Source organism: Rattus norvegicus, chromosome 8 (genome assembly GCF_021556685.1).
Source record: "Rattus norvegicus strain SHRSP/BbbUtx chromosome 8, alternate assembly SHRSP_T2T, whole genome shotgun sequence".
Lineage (NCBI taxonomy): Eukaryota > Metazoa > Chordata > Mammalia > Rodentia > Muridae > Rattus > Rattus norvegicus.
In genome coordinates this window covers 73,908,203-73,926,904 of record NC_141541.1, presented here as the reverse complement: position 1 = coordinate 73,926,904, position 18,702 = coordinate 73,908,203, and the positions used below count along the sequence as shown (strand labels likewise).

At 46.1% G+C, this 18,702-nt stretch overlaps 1 protein-coding gene and 1 long non-coding RNA gene across 3 annotated transcripts; one reads left to right on the top strand and one right to left on the bottom strand.

The window, feature by feature from the left end:
• Positions 1-82: 82 nt before the first annotated feature.
• Oaz2 (ornithine decarboxylase antizyme 2) lies at positions 83-13,933 on the bottom strand. Of its 2 annotated transcripts, none has more exon segments than NM_001109899.2 (5): positions 83-1,285; positions 1,477-1,562; positions 2,399-2,574; positions 3,481-3,638; positions 13,747-13,933. In NM_001109899.2, coding segments are annotated over 5 exon segments (570 nt in total). In that variant the 5' UTR covers positions 13,767-13,933; the 3' UTR covers positions 83-1,154.
• A 142-nt stretch (positions 13,934-14,075) lies between these two features.
• LOC103693122 (uncharacterized) lies at positions 14,076-17,622 on the top strand. The gene is made up of 3 exons (XR_015627789.1): positions 14,076-14,160; positions 15,258-15,346; positions 17,502-17,622. It is a non-coding gene; the product is annotated as an uncharacterized LOC103693122 (long non-coding RNA).
• Positions 17,623-18,702: the final 1,080 nt, after the last annotated feature.

Sequence of the window (18,702 nt, the reverse complement as noted above, 5' to 3'; positions counted from 1 at the left end):
AAATATGTATCACACTTGAATTACGTTAAGCTCTGGTCACAGTAGGAAAGTTTGTGCTGGTACAGAAATAAACAACAGGCCACCACAACTTTAAATCAGTTTATTGACACAGTAACACAACACACTTGCCTCCCTGACACCCCCACACCCAATGTAGCTCTCTCTCCCTTTTTTCTTTAGAACAAGCCGTTTGGTGAAAGCAGTAAAAGGCTGGTCATTTCTGCAACCCAGCCCTACCCCTCGGTCCTGCAGCCTCGGCTCTGTTCTGAACCTGTTACAGAGGCAGTCAGTACTATGCTTGGCCAGCCAGAGGCATCCAGTTACAGATTCCCCCACAAACCCCAGGCCCTGAGTTTGGTATTCTTTCTCTCTGTTCTTGCTAGGAAAGAGATCTTGAGGCCCAGGCCACAGAGGCAAGAACTCTGGTGGTAACTTGAGATGTAGTTTGGCTAGTTTCTTAAGGCCCAGGCACCCCCAAAAAAGCCCTGGTGTGGGGGATGAGTTTCAGTGCCCCTATGTAAAATGCACGGGTAACATTAAACAGACTCAGCCAGCTTAACCAAATGCCTGAATAACACTAAGCTGTAAAGAAAGCAAGGTCAGACCTGCTTACACCAGGCCAGACACAAAATGCCGGAAGCTCAAGGTGGAGTGTCAAACACAACCCAAGGACACTGCCCAGGAGCTAAAAGCCTATACTCAGGAGCCCCTGGATGACAAGAAGCAAAGAAAGAAAATACCTAAGTCTTAAAAATCAAAAGAAAGCCCAACTCCAAGGAGACCGACCTGAGCCTGACAGTCCTGCCCAACAGCCCTCCAGACCTTGTCCTAGACCAGGCAATCCCTCCCCCTCCAGGCAATGTCCTCCCTTGGGGTAGATGGAGCACATCACAGCGAAGTTTAAAAAGCTTCTAATGCCAGTTCATAAACATCTTCATTTACTATTGGTGATTACATGTGAATAATATGCTTATACTGTTCTTTATGGAAAACAATTTCAACGAGTCAACTCCGAGAACACAATGGGCAACCCTCAACCTGAGCCCCTCAATGTCCTTCCCTAGACAGCCAGAAACCCTCTCCTCTGTCCCAAGGCTGCCTAACTTCCCCGCTTCCCCCACTGTGGCTCTTGGGCAAAGCATCCTCTGTGACCATTAGTCCTCATCAGACAAGTTCTGGTCCAGGGGGTAAACCATAAACATCACATCTGGCCGAGAGGGGACACAGGGATGACCTGGACGCACAATCTCAAAGCCCAAGAAGCTGAACGTCTTCAGGAGTGGAGCTGCAGAAAATGAAGCACAGAAGGGACTCTGGTGAGGCTCAAATGCAGGGAAACCCAAAGATCAATCAATCAAACAAGTACTAGGTCCTCAGGCACTTCCTTCCCCTCAGCCACAACTCTCCAGCTTGGTAAGGCAAATGTACACGGTGTACAGCCCTCTGCACAGGTGTCAGACTGTTGTGACTGCTCACCTCTGTCTTCCCGGCCCTTCCTGAAGCAGATGAAGACGTAGTTCACTTTCATCTTCTCCTCAGCAAACTCTAGCAGTGCTAATAATCTGCAGAAACAGCACTGCTCAGGTCCACTACCACCTTCTTAGACCTCCTCCCCTCCCCACCCTTAAAAGGACCTTCTGAGCCTAAAGCCAGCAAAATTGATATAAAATCTCCAAAGAGTTTCCCATTTGAAGACCCCCAACCTATAGCCCTACATGAAGAGAAAAATGAGTCACGGACCCTGGGAAAAGGGGGTGGTTCTCTCTATACATACATAACTTGAGTTCTTCCTGATAGCAATACTGTTTTAAAGTAATGCAAATCACAAGACAGTATGGGGCCTTCAATAGAGCCCAGTTTATTGTGCTCCTTAACACTGACAGGAATGCTCTGAGCCCAGTTTCCTCAATAAACTGAGGCCAGGTTTAGTGGCTCACACATTAAATCTTGGCACTCAGGAGACAGTGGGTTTCAATGAGTCTGGTCTGGTCTGGTCTACATAGTTTCAAGATAATCAGAGCAATACAGTAAAAAGAAAAATAGAAACTGGCGTCAGTCAAGAGAGTGTCCTGGGTCTGCCTTTTACACACAGGCTACTTCAGGAACAGTGCCCAATCCAATAAAATTCCACCATTTTACCTGTATTCCCTGGTCTTTGGGATTGTACCTTTGTGTGCAGGCTCAAGAGGAACTTGGCATCTTCTGGGAATCTGATAAACTGGTGAATGACTGGTTAATATGCTATAATTTGCTTCAATTATAACCCAGAGCAAGCCTGATTTACTAGCTAAAAATGATTTATAACACAACATCACCTACAAGACTAAGGGAGAAGACACAGACACCCACCGTAAAGCCACTGTCCTGCAGACAGACACTCTCTCCATTGGTTCCTTACCCTTCTTTGCTCCCATCAGCTAATAATCCATCTGGGATTTCTACAAACAGGCTCTGGCTGGACAGGACTGCATCCCAGGAAGACACCTTCACCTCGGTGACCTCATACTGGAAGTGCACAATGTGAGGTTTTCCATCGCTCACGGGGAGATCCTGGGTTACAGTGAGCTTCTCGTCCTGGGAGGGAAAGTTAGGGCAGAGGGCAGGGTCTCTACTACTGGCCACATGCTTTACTCCCTAAACCAAAGTGCTGGCACCTCTTGGGCCATTTTCAGAGTTGTGTGGATCTGGGTCATTTCAGAAATACAGTAGTCTAGGTCAGCTAACTACAGCCATTTCTAAGAACAGCTGCTGTTGATAAAAGCCAGAATGAGATGGGAAAGATCTTTACTAAGAACCAACTGAGTGCTGAGCACTATGCAAAGTAATATTGGTGCACTAATAAATCTACCTTAAATATGAGCTAGCAAGGCAAGAGCAATTTAGCAACTGACCCAAGGTTCCTACAAACATGAAGTTCTAGCATTGCTATGCTGGAGACTGGAGCAGGAGGAGTTAAAGGCCAGCCTGGACTACATAAGACCTTTTGTTGTTATTTTGTTTTTGAGACAGTATCTCACTATATATAGCCCAGCTGTCCTGGAACTCCTAGAGATCCACCTGCCTTTGTTCCAAAGTGTTGGATTAAAGGCATGAGCTGGCATGTGTGGCCTGAGGCCTTGCCTTGAAGTAAAAGATAACTGGGCGTGGAGTATGCACCTGTGATCCCAGCACTCATGTCCTCACACACAGAATTCTGAGGCCCTGCCAACTTTTCCATTCCCTGAAAAAGCAGCTGAACTGGGTCCTGAGCCTCAATCACTATAAGATTAAAAGGCAACAAACAGTACTGGTAATTCTCCCTCTATGATTCCAATAAGGCATATACAGCTTCAACTGAAAAAAAGTTATCAATTCCCATTTTTTCCTCAGTCACTTACTACTTCTGCCTAAGAGAAGACTAAGGAAAAATTAAGCATTTGAGCAGCTACTCAGTGGGATCTAGAGGCTCCACCCAAGTGTCTATACCAAAATCCTCCTTACCTTATATATTAGAGCTGAGAGAGAAGGATCCCTGCCGCCCCCTCGCCCACCGGGGATCTTCGACAGTGGGTGAGGGGCATCAGGAGCACCACAGAGGCCCTGGAACAATGTGCCTGCAGCACTGGAGCTGGGGACAGTTACTCAAAGGCAAAATACTACTGCAAGAGACAAAAAGTCAAACAGTAAACACCAAGCCATTTAGCCTATATCCCTCCAGCCCCTGCCCTCCCTCTGCCTACACAAGTATTCTAAGGCTTCCCCACCGCTCAAGTTTTCTTCTTAAACCTCTACAAATGCTACTTTAATCAAGAAGCACATAGTCCTAGAAGTTCAAAGGAATCCTGATGGATTATCCAACCAGAGGATCACCTATCAAACAAACATCAGCAAGCTCTTAACATCGGGTTTACCCGCTCCTAGCTTGCCTGCTAAGTCTCCAGCATCATGTCCTCTCATCAGTCTCTTTCTTTAGCCATCTGTGCCTTAACCACCAATATAGCACAATCACTAAGCTTCAAATGAAGCGTCCACATGGGCTGGGTACTGTGGGCTGAGAAACTGCCAAGGCTACTCATTTTCCCATCCTCAGCAAAGGAAACTGGTCTAGGGTTATGGACAAAGCATAGGTGATATTGACACTGCCACAACAGACACAGGCACGAGCAAAGTACATGCTGGATCTACATAAAGTAAGGAGACTCCAGCTCACAGATGTTTAAAGGCTCTAGAGGATGTTACAACCACCTGTGTACCCTGGTTGTCAGGTACTTTTTTTCAAGACAAGGTTTCTCTGTATAGTCCTAGCTATCCTAGAGTTCAATATGTAGACCAGGCTGGCCTTGAACTAGGGAGGTATACCTGCCTCTGCTTTCTGAGTGCTGGATTAAAGGTGTTCACCACCACTGTCTGGCTGAAAGCCACTTTAATTTTCAGGAAAACACAAAACTACTGCCGTCTTTGGTTCTGGCTTACTGACAGGGTAAGAGGAAGCCTGTGGATGTGTACCATGACCCAGGACAGACCTGTCCCATAGCCACAACACACTGCCACAGGGGAACTAGAAGCAGTGAACAGGAGTGCTACAGGCAGCTCCCTGCACGATTGTTAACAACCTGAAACCTGGACCGGCCAAGTGTATGTGGTTTAATCTACACTACAGAAATCAACGTTTGCTGGAAATTGGGGCTTTTTTCCTCACTGAAACGGTGCATGGTTTGCTGGTGTAAAGTTTTTACCTGAAAAGCAACAAAAGTGAACATACCTAATATGGCCTAACCACCAACTAGTTTGTATCAATGTTCTAGCTGAGGAAAGGAAATGCAAGCCCACCCTGACTCAGTTCTCAAAGAATCTTCTCAAGGGATTCCAACTGGGGATCTAAAAACGTACTAGAATGTTTGAGAAACTGAGCTCCTGGGGTGGTATCCACATCTGCAGATGATTACACATACCCACCTCTTGCCTTCTGGAAATCCTCAGGGAATACTCAACTCCTAGTTTCCAGCTACTGAACTAGGACAGGTATTATTTTCTACTTTAGACAAAGTTATTGTGATTTCCCCTTCTAAAATAATAAGGAACAGAATAACCATGACCAGGCCAACAACAACAACAACAACAACAAAAAAAAAAAAAAAAGGCTGGACTACTAGGGAAAATAGCTGGCTGGGTAGCTATTGTACACTGGCAGAACTATCCCAAGGACTGAGCAAATCCCATCTGTGATGATCAGAAGTGCTTGATTTACAAAACAGCTAGACACCAAGGCCCTTGCAATTCTAGAATTCTGCTGTCAGACTCCTACTAACTGGACATAACCCTTACATTCCAACCAGCATCCTGATTCTTAATGAAGTCTTGATCAGAGATGGCAGAAACAAGAGGCTGCCCCTAAAAAGGATCACAGTACAGTGATGGAGGGGCAGGGGCACATAATCCTCTTTTCCTAGAAATAATCCCTGGGGCCTGCCTCTTTCCTACACTAATCTGTAAACCCATGTTATTTCTGGTTTCCTTATCTCTGAATAAATGCAACAAGTCCATACCTTGATAAAATATCTCTCTCTCCTCTCTCTCTCTCTCTCTCTCTCTCTCTCTCTCTCTCTCTCTCTCTCTCTCTCTCACACACACACACACACACACACACACACAGGATCATCGAATGCAAGCCTGTTGTTATAAAAACCCTGTAGAAAGTGACATGTGTCCAAAACCAGTTCCCTTAAGAGAAACAACTGAGTATACATGAGATCACTATCTTCACTGTCCATTATAATACACTGATTAGTTACCTGTGTGAATGGCAGATCACTATACTCAAAATATCTGATTGTCATTTCCAAAGGGATGAGGGATGGGCATAAATTATGGGACATGAAACTGCCTGGCAACAACCTTCTAATATTGCTCAAACGATATCAAAATCAGCTGCCAGTTAAATGAGGAATGAAATTTTAAAACATTTGAAAGAGGGTTGGGGATTTAGCTCAGTGGTAGAGCGCCTGCCTAGCAAGCGCAAGGCCCTGGGTTCGGTCCCCAGCTCTGGGGGAAAAAAAAGGGCTGGAGAGATGGGTCAGCAGTTAAGAGCACCGACTGCTCTTCCAGAGGTCCTGAGTTCAATCCCCAGCAACCACATGGTGGCTCACAACCATCTGTAATGAGATCTGATGCCCCCTTCTGATGTGTCTAAAGACAGCTACAGTGTACTCACATATGTAAAATAAATCTTAAAAAAAAAAAAAGAATTTAAGCACAAGGGAACTGCCCCCCACCCCCATCCCACCCAGGTTTCTCTGTATAGCCCTGTCTGTCTTGGAACTCTGATCTGTAGGCCAGGCTGGCCTTGAACTCAAGAAATCACCTGCCCCTGCCAGGTGCTGGGATTGAAGGTGTGTACCACCTCTTCGAGGTTTGAGAATGTGGCGTCTTAAAGACAAGTCTCTTAACACAAGATAGAAAGACTTCGTATTCAGTTTAGTTTTATTTCAGCTTTGCCAATTGCCAATCCTTCCACAGATTTTAGCCATTCCACTAGAGGGCATAAATGACTCAATCCCTTATACCAAAAAGATGATTTAAATTTATTCTAGCATGAGATGGAAGAGAAGGCACAACAGGTAAGGACTTGCCACCAAGCCCAGTGACCTCAGTTCAATCCCTTGATCGAACATGGAAAAATGAACTAGCCTTTGGCCTTCATACACTATGCACACACACAATAGATGAACATTTTTTTTAAAAAGTTTAAGGCCAGAGACGTAAAAAGATAAGCTAAGGAAAGTCAGAGGGGCTGGAGAGATGGCTCAGAGGTTAAGAGCACTGACTGCTCTTCCAGAGGTCCTGAGTTCAATTTCCAGCAACCACATGGTGACTCACAACCATCTGTAATGGAATCTGATGCCCTCTTCTGGTGTGTCTAGGGACAGCTACAGTGGACTCATACACATAGAATAAATAAATCTTTAAAAAAGAAAAGTCAAATGTATTATACTGCACCCAGACATCCAGCAAATAGACGACCATACTAGAAATAAATGTGTCTGGTATCTACCTAAAAAGCAGCTCAAGACACTGGAGCTTAGAGCTGATGTTAGAGCTTCTTGTTTACTCAGCTGTTAAAGGACCCAGCCCTGGAAACACACCTCAGATCACCTATATACAATTCACTTACTGCTGGTAATTCACGTATCACAAGGACGGGGATATAGCAAAGTGGGAGTGTCTGCCTAGTACAGGCAGGGCCCTGGGTTCGACTCTCCAACAATCAATGTGTCTGTGAATCTACTGCCTGAAACGTCCCTAGCACACAAGCCACAGTTTCATATGATGACTATCAACAGGTACCAGATGTATACAAGGGAAATGATGCTAAGCAAAATTTTTATCATTGGAATCAGATTTTTAGATCTTACTAATTAAAACAATTAACTTTTTTTTTCAAGTATATTTGTGTTGAAATAGGGTTTTACTTAACTCTTGTCTTAAACTCACCAATCCTGATCCTCCTGCTTGCCTCTCCCAAGAGCTGGGATTAAGGTGTGCAACTCCACACCAAGGCTATCAAATATCTTAACAAAGGACTTCAGGGCTGAAGATGTAGCTGAGAGGTAAGACAACCGGCCTAGAATGTAAAGGCCATGTGTCTTAGTGAGCCCCAGTACACAAGGAAAGGGAAAAAACTCAACAAATGCTCATTTGTAGTCCCAGGTCTCTGGAAGCGGAAGCAGGAGACTGCTCTGAGTTCAAAGCTACATAGTGATTTAAGGGTGTGAGACCTTGTCTCAAAACAGTCCAAAGGCAGGGCTGGGAGAGGTGGCTCAGCGGTTAAGAGCACCCGACTACTCTTCCAGAGGTCCTGAGTTCAATTCCCAGCAATCACATGGTGGCTCACAACCATCTGTAAAGAGATCTGATGCCCTCTTCTGTATGTCTGAAGACAGCTACAGTGTACTTATATATAATAAATGAATAAATCTTTAAAAAAAATAAATAAGGGGCTGGGGATTTAGCTCAGTGGTAGAGCGCTTACCTAGGAAGCGCAAGGCCCTGGGTTCGGTCCCCAGCTCCGAAAAAAATAACCAAAATAAATAAATAAATAAATAAATAAATAAATAATAAAAAACAGTCCAAAGGGGGCTGGAGAGATGGCTCATCAGTTAAGAGCACTGACTGCTCTTCCAAAGGTTTGAGTTCAATTCCCAGCAACCACTCAGTGCCTCACAACCATCTCTAATAGGATCTGATGCCCTCTTCTGGTGTGTGTGAAGGCAGCTACAGTACTCATATACATAATAAATAAATCATTTTAAAAAGAAAGTCCAAAAAACTTCCAGCTTACTTTGTCATTTCCTTTTTTTTTTTTTTTTTTTTTTTTTTAGTTTGCTCAAAACACAACCTAATCTAACAAATACTTGGAATTCAAATTCTCCAATTGTTTAGTTTTTCACTCCAATGCAGTGGCCCCAACCATTCAGGTCTGCTCCCTTTCATTCCCACTGCCTGTCAGAGAATCATCAGCTGGCCTTGGTAGTATCAAATGAAAAGACACAAAAATAACACTCAAGTATTCTACATCCATTCCCTCCACTTCTGACCCATTCGTGTCTCAAATCCTGCTTCACACAATACCCAAGGCACCCTCAGTTCCCTCACATGGGTTGCTTGTACTCTAGGGCTAGGAATATCTCTGATGAGTAATCCTTACGTAAAGCAAGACTAACCCAGAACTACAAGCACACTTAGCAATAAGGATGCAAGAAGAAAGGTAGGAATTGTCAGCTACCTTCAACCTAAAGTGACCACACAGGATGATTTCCAACTGTCAATTCTTCTCTGCATCTGAGAGAGAAGCCATGTATAGTACCATGCATTAGTCACTTAAGTCACTTCACCAGAGCTGTTACAAGCTCCAAAGGGAGTCTACTCAGTAATCAGTATGATTATAAGAAAATGACATCACCACTCTGAATCATAGGCTGAAAGCAAAAATAGGTTTTGGTTGATTTTTTACAAGAAGCATACATCTGATGGCAGCCCAAATATCTGTATCCGATGTTTGCTAATCACAACTAACAATGGTACATCTGCCAATGGCAGGCACAACCCTATTGCCACTTGTGGTTGCTGGATAGCTAACAATTGTACTGTACTTTAAGATATTTTTCCATTTTAAAGACTTCAGTGTAGTTTATACTGATAGCTCTCCACATAGTCCAGCTTCTCCTCGAAGGCACGATTACATCATTGTTTATATACTATCAAAAGCGTAGGAAATTTTTTTAAAGCTCTTAACAAGAATTTGCTGCAGCTGCACTGAGCCATTAGAGTCTACTCTACAACCTCCTGTTTTGTTTTTGCTTTGTGTTTCTTCTGTTGTAGTTTGCCACCAAAGTCTTATTAACCATGTAGCCCTGGCTAGTCTAGAACTCACTATGTGGACCAGGCTGGCCTATATCTGTCTACCACTGCCTCCTGGGATTAAAAGCCTGTCACCATGCCCAGCCTTATCACTTTTGATTGTTGGTTTGCTCTTTGAGAGACAGAGTTTCGCTGTGGGCCATGGCTGTCCTGGAACTTGCTTTGCAGACCAGGCTGGCCTCAACTCAGAGTCTGCCTGCGCCTGCCTCCTGAGTGCCGGGGTTAGAGGTATGAGCCTCCAGGCCCACCTTGTTTTATATATGTTGGGATTTTACCTGCATGAACACCTGGGCTTGTGAAGGCCAGAGGCGGCTTTGGATTTCCTGGGATTGATATTACAGATGATTATAAACTAGCACGTGGACACTGGACACTGAACCCAGGTCCTCTGAAAGAGAAGCCAGTACTCTTCTTTTTTTTTTTTTTATTCTTTTTTTCGGAGCTGGGGACCGAACCCAGGGCCTTGTGCTTGCTAGGCAAGCGCTCTACCACTGAGCTAAATCCCCAACCCTGTCAGTGCTCTTAACCACTGAGCCATGCCTCCAGTCCCAGACCTTCCAAATCTAACCACTGTACACCAGTTCAAAAAAGAATGAATGGCTTTTTCCATAAATGCTCATTTGTAACATGCCTCTGTCCTACTCCTCAGTCTCCTTCATATATAAGCACAGCTCTAGGGCTAAATTTGGATTTCTTGGCAGAATGGGGATTTGCTATTATTAGTCCCCATTGCTTTCTAAAGCATACAACCAATGTAGTGACTATACTAGCTGTCAGTCTCCCTACTGCCCCACACTCGTCAAGCAAAACTGATGAGAAAGGAGAATTAACAATACCAAATTATTTGGAAAGAGACAGAAATTCCATTACAGAGGAAGCCATGCAGTGAAGATACTATAGATGGCCCCTGAAGTATTATTGGGAGCTCTCTACCCTGCAAAAAAACACCTGTGGAACCTAATGTTTTTCTCTAGAGCCCAACACACAGAGTGACTATAATATGGCTAACCAAGCCAATGTTGACTCTACATACTCGATTGTCACATGGTACCAAGCAAGCCCCAGACAGATACTGTGTCCCCAGTCCCTACAAATCTAGGCTGAGATAAGGTCATGAAATTTGACTTCCTCTTCAATTTCAACCTATTGTTCAAAGCCCACAAAACAGGGTCTCGTACTTGCTCTTCTCCTTCCCATCAGCAGGGATTCTGACACTTTAGATAGAGATACTAATCTGACTGCGAGAAAGGAAGAGCCTTGTTTTCAAAACACTGCCAGCTCTTCTGCAACTATTTCTTCCAGGGAAGTAGGCCTCCCTCTCCTGAATTTTTCACTGGAGCCAGGGAAGCTGGGAAGCCCATCCCCCACCCAATGGGAACTAAACTCTTAGCCAGCTCCCTACACTGCACATTAAAAATACCAACACTGCCTGGGAAGAACATCCGGCTGTTATCAGAACCCCCAGCTAAGACTCCAACAGGATTCCTTTCAGAAAGTTAAGGGCCGCAGAGGAGGCTGGGAAGCACACTATGGAAACAAGATTGCCATAAAGCAAAGAAACCAGACACCCAGTACACCCCACCCCACCCCCAGGCCAAAGGAGATGAGCCTGATCCAAGGACCAGCTTTTGCCCAGGCCTGGCAGGCCCACTGACTCCTCCCTCCACCTGCCTCACACAGCCAAGCCCCTCAAATTACCAACACACTAAAGCAAGGGCCCTGGAGACAAGTGAGCCTGTTTTGCCACTTAGGCAGCTAGAAAGAACCTTCCAAGTTAAGCTAACTCAACCCCCTTCTTTTTACATGTAAGCACATTGGCTAGGTGCCACACAATTAGACTACGAGAGCTCACACTCAGGTAGTGAAAGCCTGTAAGTGTTGGTCTCAAATACTCAAATCTGTGGCTCAAGCTGCAAAGAACTTGGCACCTAGACCCAATTAGTCCAAAGGACTCCTAAGAATGACTGCTGAAATGCCCCACTTCCAACCCCAAAGAAAAACCCCATCTCACATACCCTCCAACCTTGCCCTCCATCCTCAGCACACACAGTCTTCCAGACCACAACAGCACCTTTTGCATCCTGCATCATCCAAGGATACACCCACCTCCACCTCCTGAGCTGTGAAGGACTGGGTTAAAGAAGATAGAATCAAAGAATGGAATGCTCTGGGGACCTACATGGAGAGTCTCTGAAAAGGAAAAGGGAAAAGCAGGATGGGACTGACTACAGGCTAAAAAGGTTTGGTAGTTTGATGATTACTGGCTCAAGCACAACCAAAACAAACCAGGAAATAGGAAGTAAGTGAGGTTCCTATGTGGAAAGATGAAATGGGTATAGAAAATGGCCAAAAATGGAGCAGTAACAGTAAAGAAGGGTAAAAAAAAAAAAAAAAAAAAAAAAAAAAAAAAAAAAAAAAACAGGATTTCTTTGTGTCTCCCTAGCCGGCATAGAACTTGCAGAACAGACTGGTCTTGAACTCAAGAGATCCATCTGCCTCTGCCACCTGAGTGCTAGGATCAAAGGCGTGCACACCACCACTATCAGGCTAAGAGTTTCTTTCTGAACAAAGGAAGACCAAGAACTCCCTTGACAGTAGAGGAGGGGCTGACACTGCAGGAATGTGATGGGAACAAGGCTAAGGCCTTCTTGGGGTGAGAATACTTTTCAACCCAGGCTCCACTTGAGAATTGGAGAGCTTAAAAAACACCACTAACCAGGCTTTACCCTAGACCATTTGGAGTAATCTAGGAAAGAACAGAAAACTGTTTTTGTTGTTGTTGTTGTTGTTGTTGTTGTTGTTGTTGTTGTTTGTGTTTGTTTTAAATATGTACTAGATTTAAGACACACTGAAATGTGAGGAAAACAGAGCTGGAGAAAAGATGGAGAAGTATCAAGCAGGAAAGAGAAAGTATCAACATCACTTAGGGAAAAAGAAACCCAAGCTTCAAGAGGACCCTTGAGTGGCTGGGCCCTATATGAACAACCACAAGAAAGATAACTTGTAGGAGGGAGTCATCTAGCTTTGGAGGCATGGTAACAGTTTAAGGGATGGATCTGTTTGCTCAAGGTCAGAGGCCATAAAAGTCCAATGTGAGGATAAAGGATCTAGGATGGGGTCTGAATGGGTTTCAAAAAAGTTTTGGAGGATTTAGCAACAATCCCTACATGAGGGATAAGGGAAAGGAATCACATCTGAGTTGCTAATGGAAGCCACAATAATACAAAAGCAAGTGGCATCACAATTCCTGGGAAGTGGGAAAATTATGGAATAGTTTTGGAGAAGAGCAGCTATCTGGGGCAGAAACACAGGATATCTGTGGAAGTGGAAAGAGGAGAAGGAACTAAAGGACTTATGCCTACTTTGGTTGAAAGTTAAGAAACCTACACCATTTCAAAAGAACAGTGCATTTCAAATCCTGGGGGAAATGGGGATTGGGTCTTGAGGTAGGTAACTTCCAAAGGCCCAGGGTCCTGTTCTGGAGACACTGGAGTGAAATTGAAATGGGGATAGCACTTAAAAATCTTCCCAGGAAAGGGGACAGGCTAAGTTGGGCTAATGTACTGACTTTAAAGATTTGGGGGCAGGGGGTGGGGTTGAGAAGGTAAGATGATTTCCAACGGAGACTCTGTAGTGTTTAAAGGGTAGGAGTGTATAGAAGAGTGTTGGCGACATCACTGGGAAAGCAGGGTAGAGAGCAGGAATGGAATCCATAGTGTTCGAGAAATAAAGAGTCTGGGGTTCCCAGACAGGAAAATGGGGCCTACCTGGAGGATGGGGAAAGAAAGTGGGACCAAGGAGTAACTGCACATCCAAAGGAGGTGGGAAGAGGAGTAAAGGGTCAAGATGAGAACTGCCAGACAGATCTTGTCTTTGGGAAGAGCCAGGCAGGGCTGAGAGAGAGTCGTCTGCCTGGGGAGCAGTTTTCACTAGAGAATGGATTTAAAGCAATTAAGTGACTTGTGGAGCAGTAAGTAAGATTTAGAGAAGGTAAGAACCAATTCGGGGAATCTGTGGGAGAAAGCCCACAGTAAGGGGAACTGGGCACCGTTCCTAAGAAAATGGGGCGACTGACTGGAAGGCTATGTCCAGGTTGGGGGGGGGGGGGGGGGGGGCTCCGGGCGAGGAGGAAACCCGGATGAGGGGGATGGGCCGGGCTGGAGGAAGGGGGCTAAAGGACGGAAGGAGGCCCGATTTCAAAGCTCGGGTGGCAGGGATGTCGAAGGGGGAACAGGGGAAACGAAGCGAGCCCTGGGGGCTGGGGGCAAGCTGCTGGAAGGGGTGGGGGGGCGAAGGCCTCTGGAGCTGCGGAGGGAGGATGGGGGCGGGGAGCCTGCGCCGGGCCGTTACCTGTCCTGGGTGTTTATCATCCTCGGTGGCTCTGCTCAGGGTGGGAGGAGGCGGCGCGGGGAGTGGGTAGGTGGACGAGTGGGTGGGTGTGGGGTCGCGCGCGCGGGCCGGTCTCTGCGGGCTAAGTCCCTGTCAGGCCGCGGGCCGAGAGCCCTCCTCTTGCCTCAGCGAGCGCCTGCCTCCAACTGACCCTCCCCGGCCGCCGCCGCCGCGCAACCGCCCCGCCCCCAAGCGCCTCATCTGCATAGCCCCACCCAGCGCCGCTTGGTGTCCTGGGAAACTGGGGCCCACAACAAAGGGCAAAGCACCGCCCCGCCTTAGGCGCAGGCGTAGCAAGGGCAAGCTATCATCTTGGGAAGAGGGGCGGGAGCCCGGGGGAAAGCCAGGAAGGAGGTCTGGATGCCAGGGACTCAGGTTCGGATTGACCAAAGCCAGTCTTTATTTCTGCTTTTGTTCTTTCTTAATAATTTATGTATGTTTATTTTATATACACATTGGTGTTTTGCCAGAATGTATCTCTGTATGAGGATGTCAGATCCCCTGGAACAGGAGTTACAGTGTGAGCTGCCATGTAGGGGCTGGGAATTGAACCCAAGTCCTCTGGAAGAGCAGCCAGTGCTTTTATCCACTGAACCCTCTCCCCTCATTCATATCTGCTTTTTCTTTGTTTTTTGATACAGACTTTGTAGCTCAGACTAGCTTCAATCAAACTCGCTGTAAAATGACTGCCTTTACTTCCTACCTTTCCACCAAGTGCTGGGAATATGAGTGTGCCTTGCCACACTGGGCACTTGCTGCTCTTTGTGTATGGCCCGAAGAGTTATGTCATTAAACAAAACAAAATCTGAAATAGAAGAATTACTATTCACTATTAGTACCATTTCCAGTATGAATCTAATCCCACAGATCTTTTCCTTCAATTCATAATGCAGATTAATCAGTCAATGGACAGCAAGCACCTTTATTGCCCCAGCCATCTTGCTGGTCCCCCACTGTGGGTTGAAAATAACCATCTCTCCATTTTGGAGAAAATCTCAAGTCAGCCCCTCACAACAGTGACTGACCAAGCACACTGCCATGTGAAGCCAGCTTTGTAGGTCAAGATTATAGGCTCCTCACTAACTTACCGACAATTGTCTCCAGTCAGTCAATGCAAGCTACTTCAATGGACCATGCAAGGCACCTAGTGCACTGCCACTGTCTTGACTGGTCCTCTAATCACAGATTGGTGTCAAACCTGTGCATAGACTGCAATCAGTAGCCATTGTGTAAGCCTTTATCCTAGCACCAGAGGCAGGGACAGGTGGATCTCTGCAAATTAAACACCAGCTTGTGGTATGCAGTGCGTTCCAGTCTAGCCAATGCAACACAACGAGACCCTATCTCAGACGGGGGCAGGAGGGGGTGGTAGTGCGCTCTCAGACCACAGTGGTCACCTCAAATCATCCATTCATTTAGTCCAAGTTCAGTAAATAAACATGTACTCACTTATGTGCTTCTGGCATGGGCAGGAGTCCAGGAATATTCCACGATGGGCTGGGCAATATACCTACCTTGGATGTCACAATCTGGCCAGGGAGAGAGGCCATCACAATATGAGGTAAGTACTCCGTCTGAAGGACACTGCAGAGAAAGCAGCAAGTGGAAGAAACAACTTGAAACACTAATTTTTTACTTTGGTATTACTCCAAAATGCAGCGGTCACAGTGACCTCCATTGCAGCACAGTCCCAAATGATGGTACCCCTTGGGACCTAAGGATTCTATCACACACACAAGATTGTAGTTTTCAGATCATGGGGATAGGGAAATAGTACAGAAGCAAGAATGGGGCTTTCGAACTAAGTTTTTTTTTTTTTTCTTTCAACAAAAGTTGAAGCGGTAAAAGAATAGCTGTGGTTGTTATCGGATACTCAGAACTCTCTGGCAGTGGCTCACCTTGCTGGGCATGGTGGTGCTTGCCATTAGTCTCAGCACCGGGGAGGCAGAGGCAGACAGATCTCTGAGTTGAGGTCAGCCTCTCTCGGTAGTTCCAAGACACGGGGAAACTCTCTCAAAGTCCCTTCCCCCAACAACAACAAAAACTTCAGCAGGGCAGGAATGGCATGAGCCCTTAATCCCAGCACTCAGGAAGCAGAGACAGGCAGTTCTCTGTGACTTCCAGACCGGCCTGGTCTACAGTGAGTTCCAGGACAGCCAGGGTTACACAGAGAAACCTTTCCTCAAAGGGGGCAAAATCCTCTATCTTGTCACCCTTAGCCATTCCTACCTATCCTTCCAAGTTGAAGTCAGGTTGTAACGGAACTGGACTATTAAACCTAGCTCCACCCACCTGCCCAACCCTCCTGCCCCAGAAGAGAGTGCCTCAGGCTGTGACAGACCATCTTGACCAAGTTACCCTGTGACCTAAAGAACACTTTCTGGTTAATCAGTTGACGATTACTAAGAGCACATTATGACAATGACGCCAACCATTTACTAAGCATTCTTGTGGGTTTGTGTGAGGTTGGATGGAATGTATGTGTATGTACACATGTATGTACACATGTATGTGTATATACACATTCACTTGTGTGCAGGTGCATCTGGGCTGTGTGTATGTATAAATGTCTGAGGCCAGAGGACAGCCTGAGGCTATACTCCTCAGGTGTCAGCTACTAGGTTGATGGAGTGAGTGACAGAGACCTAGAATTCACCAAGTAAGCTAGGCTGGCTGGATCCCCACCTTCCCCCACAAAACCCCTGGAATCCCCATCTTCCTAGACCTAGAACAAACCAGCACTCATTTTTGGGGGAGGGGTTAATTTTGGGGGGGTTGGGAAGGGGTTCATACTCAGGTCTGGGTACGTGCAAGGCAAGCCCTGTACTAGCTAAGGTTCTGAAGCACTAATTTTTTTACAACTCTGTTTGTTTGTTTGTTTGTTTGTTTGTTTGTTTGTTTGTTTGAGACAGGGTTTCTCTGTGTCACCCTGGCTATCCTGGATCTCTCTCTCTCTGTGTAACCCAGGCTGGCCTCAAACTCAGAGATCTACCTACCTCTCTCTCCTGGAGTTCTGGGATCAAAGGCGTGCACCACCACCATCAGACCTTAATTTTTATTTTTTGGTAAAGAGAATTACTGTCAATGTTTATTGACTCATCTATAGCAAGAAACGTACTTGCTCGATTTCAAAGCTACCAGATGAAGTTAGATGCTGTATCCAGGGTTGTCTAGATCCCAGCAGGAGTCAGAAGCATGTGCCGCAGCCTGCAGTTTAGGAAGTGACCATCTTCCTGCGATTAGGCCAGCAAGTGAGAAATCACAAAGATGGGAGCCGCCTTCCTCCACCTACACTGTCCTGCACAACTGCTCCTAGCTATTTAAATTTCCATTAACTTAAATAACATAGAGTTTGTGGTGTAACCCCACAGTAAAATGCTGGCCCTGGGTTGGATCCATCCCCAAACCAAAATACCTGATGGTGCAACATGAGAAGACAAAAGTAAACTGGTCTGCTTGCCAGCCCTGTGACTGAACTAGTCAGGTCTGAAGCCCTGTCTGACCTGTGTGAAAATCAAGTGAATTGGCACCCGAGCAAGTCTCAGCTTAGTGTCTAGGAGATACCTCACGAACATAAGGCAGCCCTTGTGTCCTCTAGAAAGAGGAGAGTAAGGATATTCAGGAACACAGAGTAGGCAGGAAAGGATCAGAGGGAGAATACATTCTTACAAAAGTGGACTTTGAAGAGGTTTTGCTCACTTTTGTATCCCTTCCAGCTGCTCTAACCAACCAAGGCCCAGGCTCCCAGCTCCACACCTGTGATCAGCTCCTTGATCAGGCCTTTTGGGATGAAAGCTCCAAGACTGAAAAATAAAAAGGAATTACTGTGTAATTAAATTCTTTGACTTTGAACTCCTGATCATCCTGCCTCCCAAGTGTGGGATTCAGGCATGCGCCTGGTTTCCACAGTACTGGAGATCAAACCCAGGGCTTCATGCATGTTAGGCTGTTTGCAGTCTAACAATAGAGTTACACACACCCAGCCCTAAAATCCATCTTTTTTTATTTTCTTCTAATATTTGTTTGTCTTGGTTTTTTGAGATAGTGTTTTTCTGTGTAATAGCCCTGGCTATCCTGAACTTGCTTTGTACACCAGGCCATCCTTTAACTCACCTAAATCCACCTGTCTCTGCCTCCTGAGTGCTGGGATTAAAAAGTGTGTGCCAATCCAGCAGGGTAAACTTTGAGGCTGGCTTTGAATCTATTAAGCAGCCATCAATGACCTTGATCAACCTGCCCCCACCTCTCAAGTGTGAGATGACGGGCGCACACCTTCACAGAAGCTATTTAATTTTCCAATGGGTTCTCACTCTGTAATCCAGGCTGGCCTAGACCCCTTGGGATCTATTTATTAATCCTCCTGCCTCAAACCAAGTACCACAATGAGAGGTGTGTGCCACACCAGTCATAAACCAGGCATTTCGAGGTTAGGGAACTGAACACTGAACCTGGGACTGACTGGGAGTCAGGGACGAGAGCAGAACGCTATTTTAGACCAAGTGGTGGTTCCCACCATCCTCCAGCACAAAGAGGCTGGAAGTGATGAGTTTACTGCCATGTGTCCCCGAGGGAGCACTTCCACTATCCCAGTGGGAGGACTTGCCAGGTCTAGAAGGGCATCCGACCTTGATATGGTGAGAAAGAGGGAAGGAAGACACTGTGGGCTACCACACCCCAGGGAAAAGACCAACGGAAGGAAGAGGAGGACTTGCTCCCCAGGGGAGGTCTCCTAGCAGAAATGAGGCCTGAACTGTGAGAACGCCCAGGAGCAGCAGGGCAGCCAGAGGTCAGAGTCCACGGCCTGCTGAAGACCTGGCCTGGCCTTGGGCTCTAGGCACTGTGCCCACTCTCTGATCTGCCACATTGTTCAGCAATTTCCTCCTCTGAAAGTAGAGGGGGGAGTCCTGGGGGGGGGCA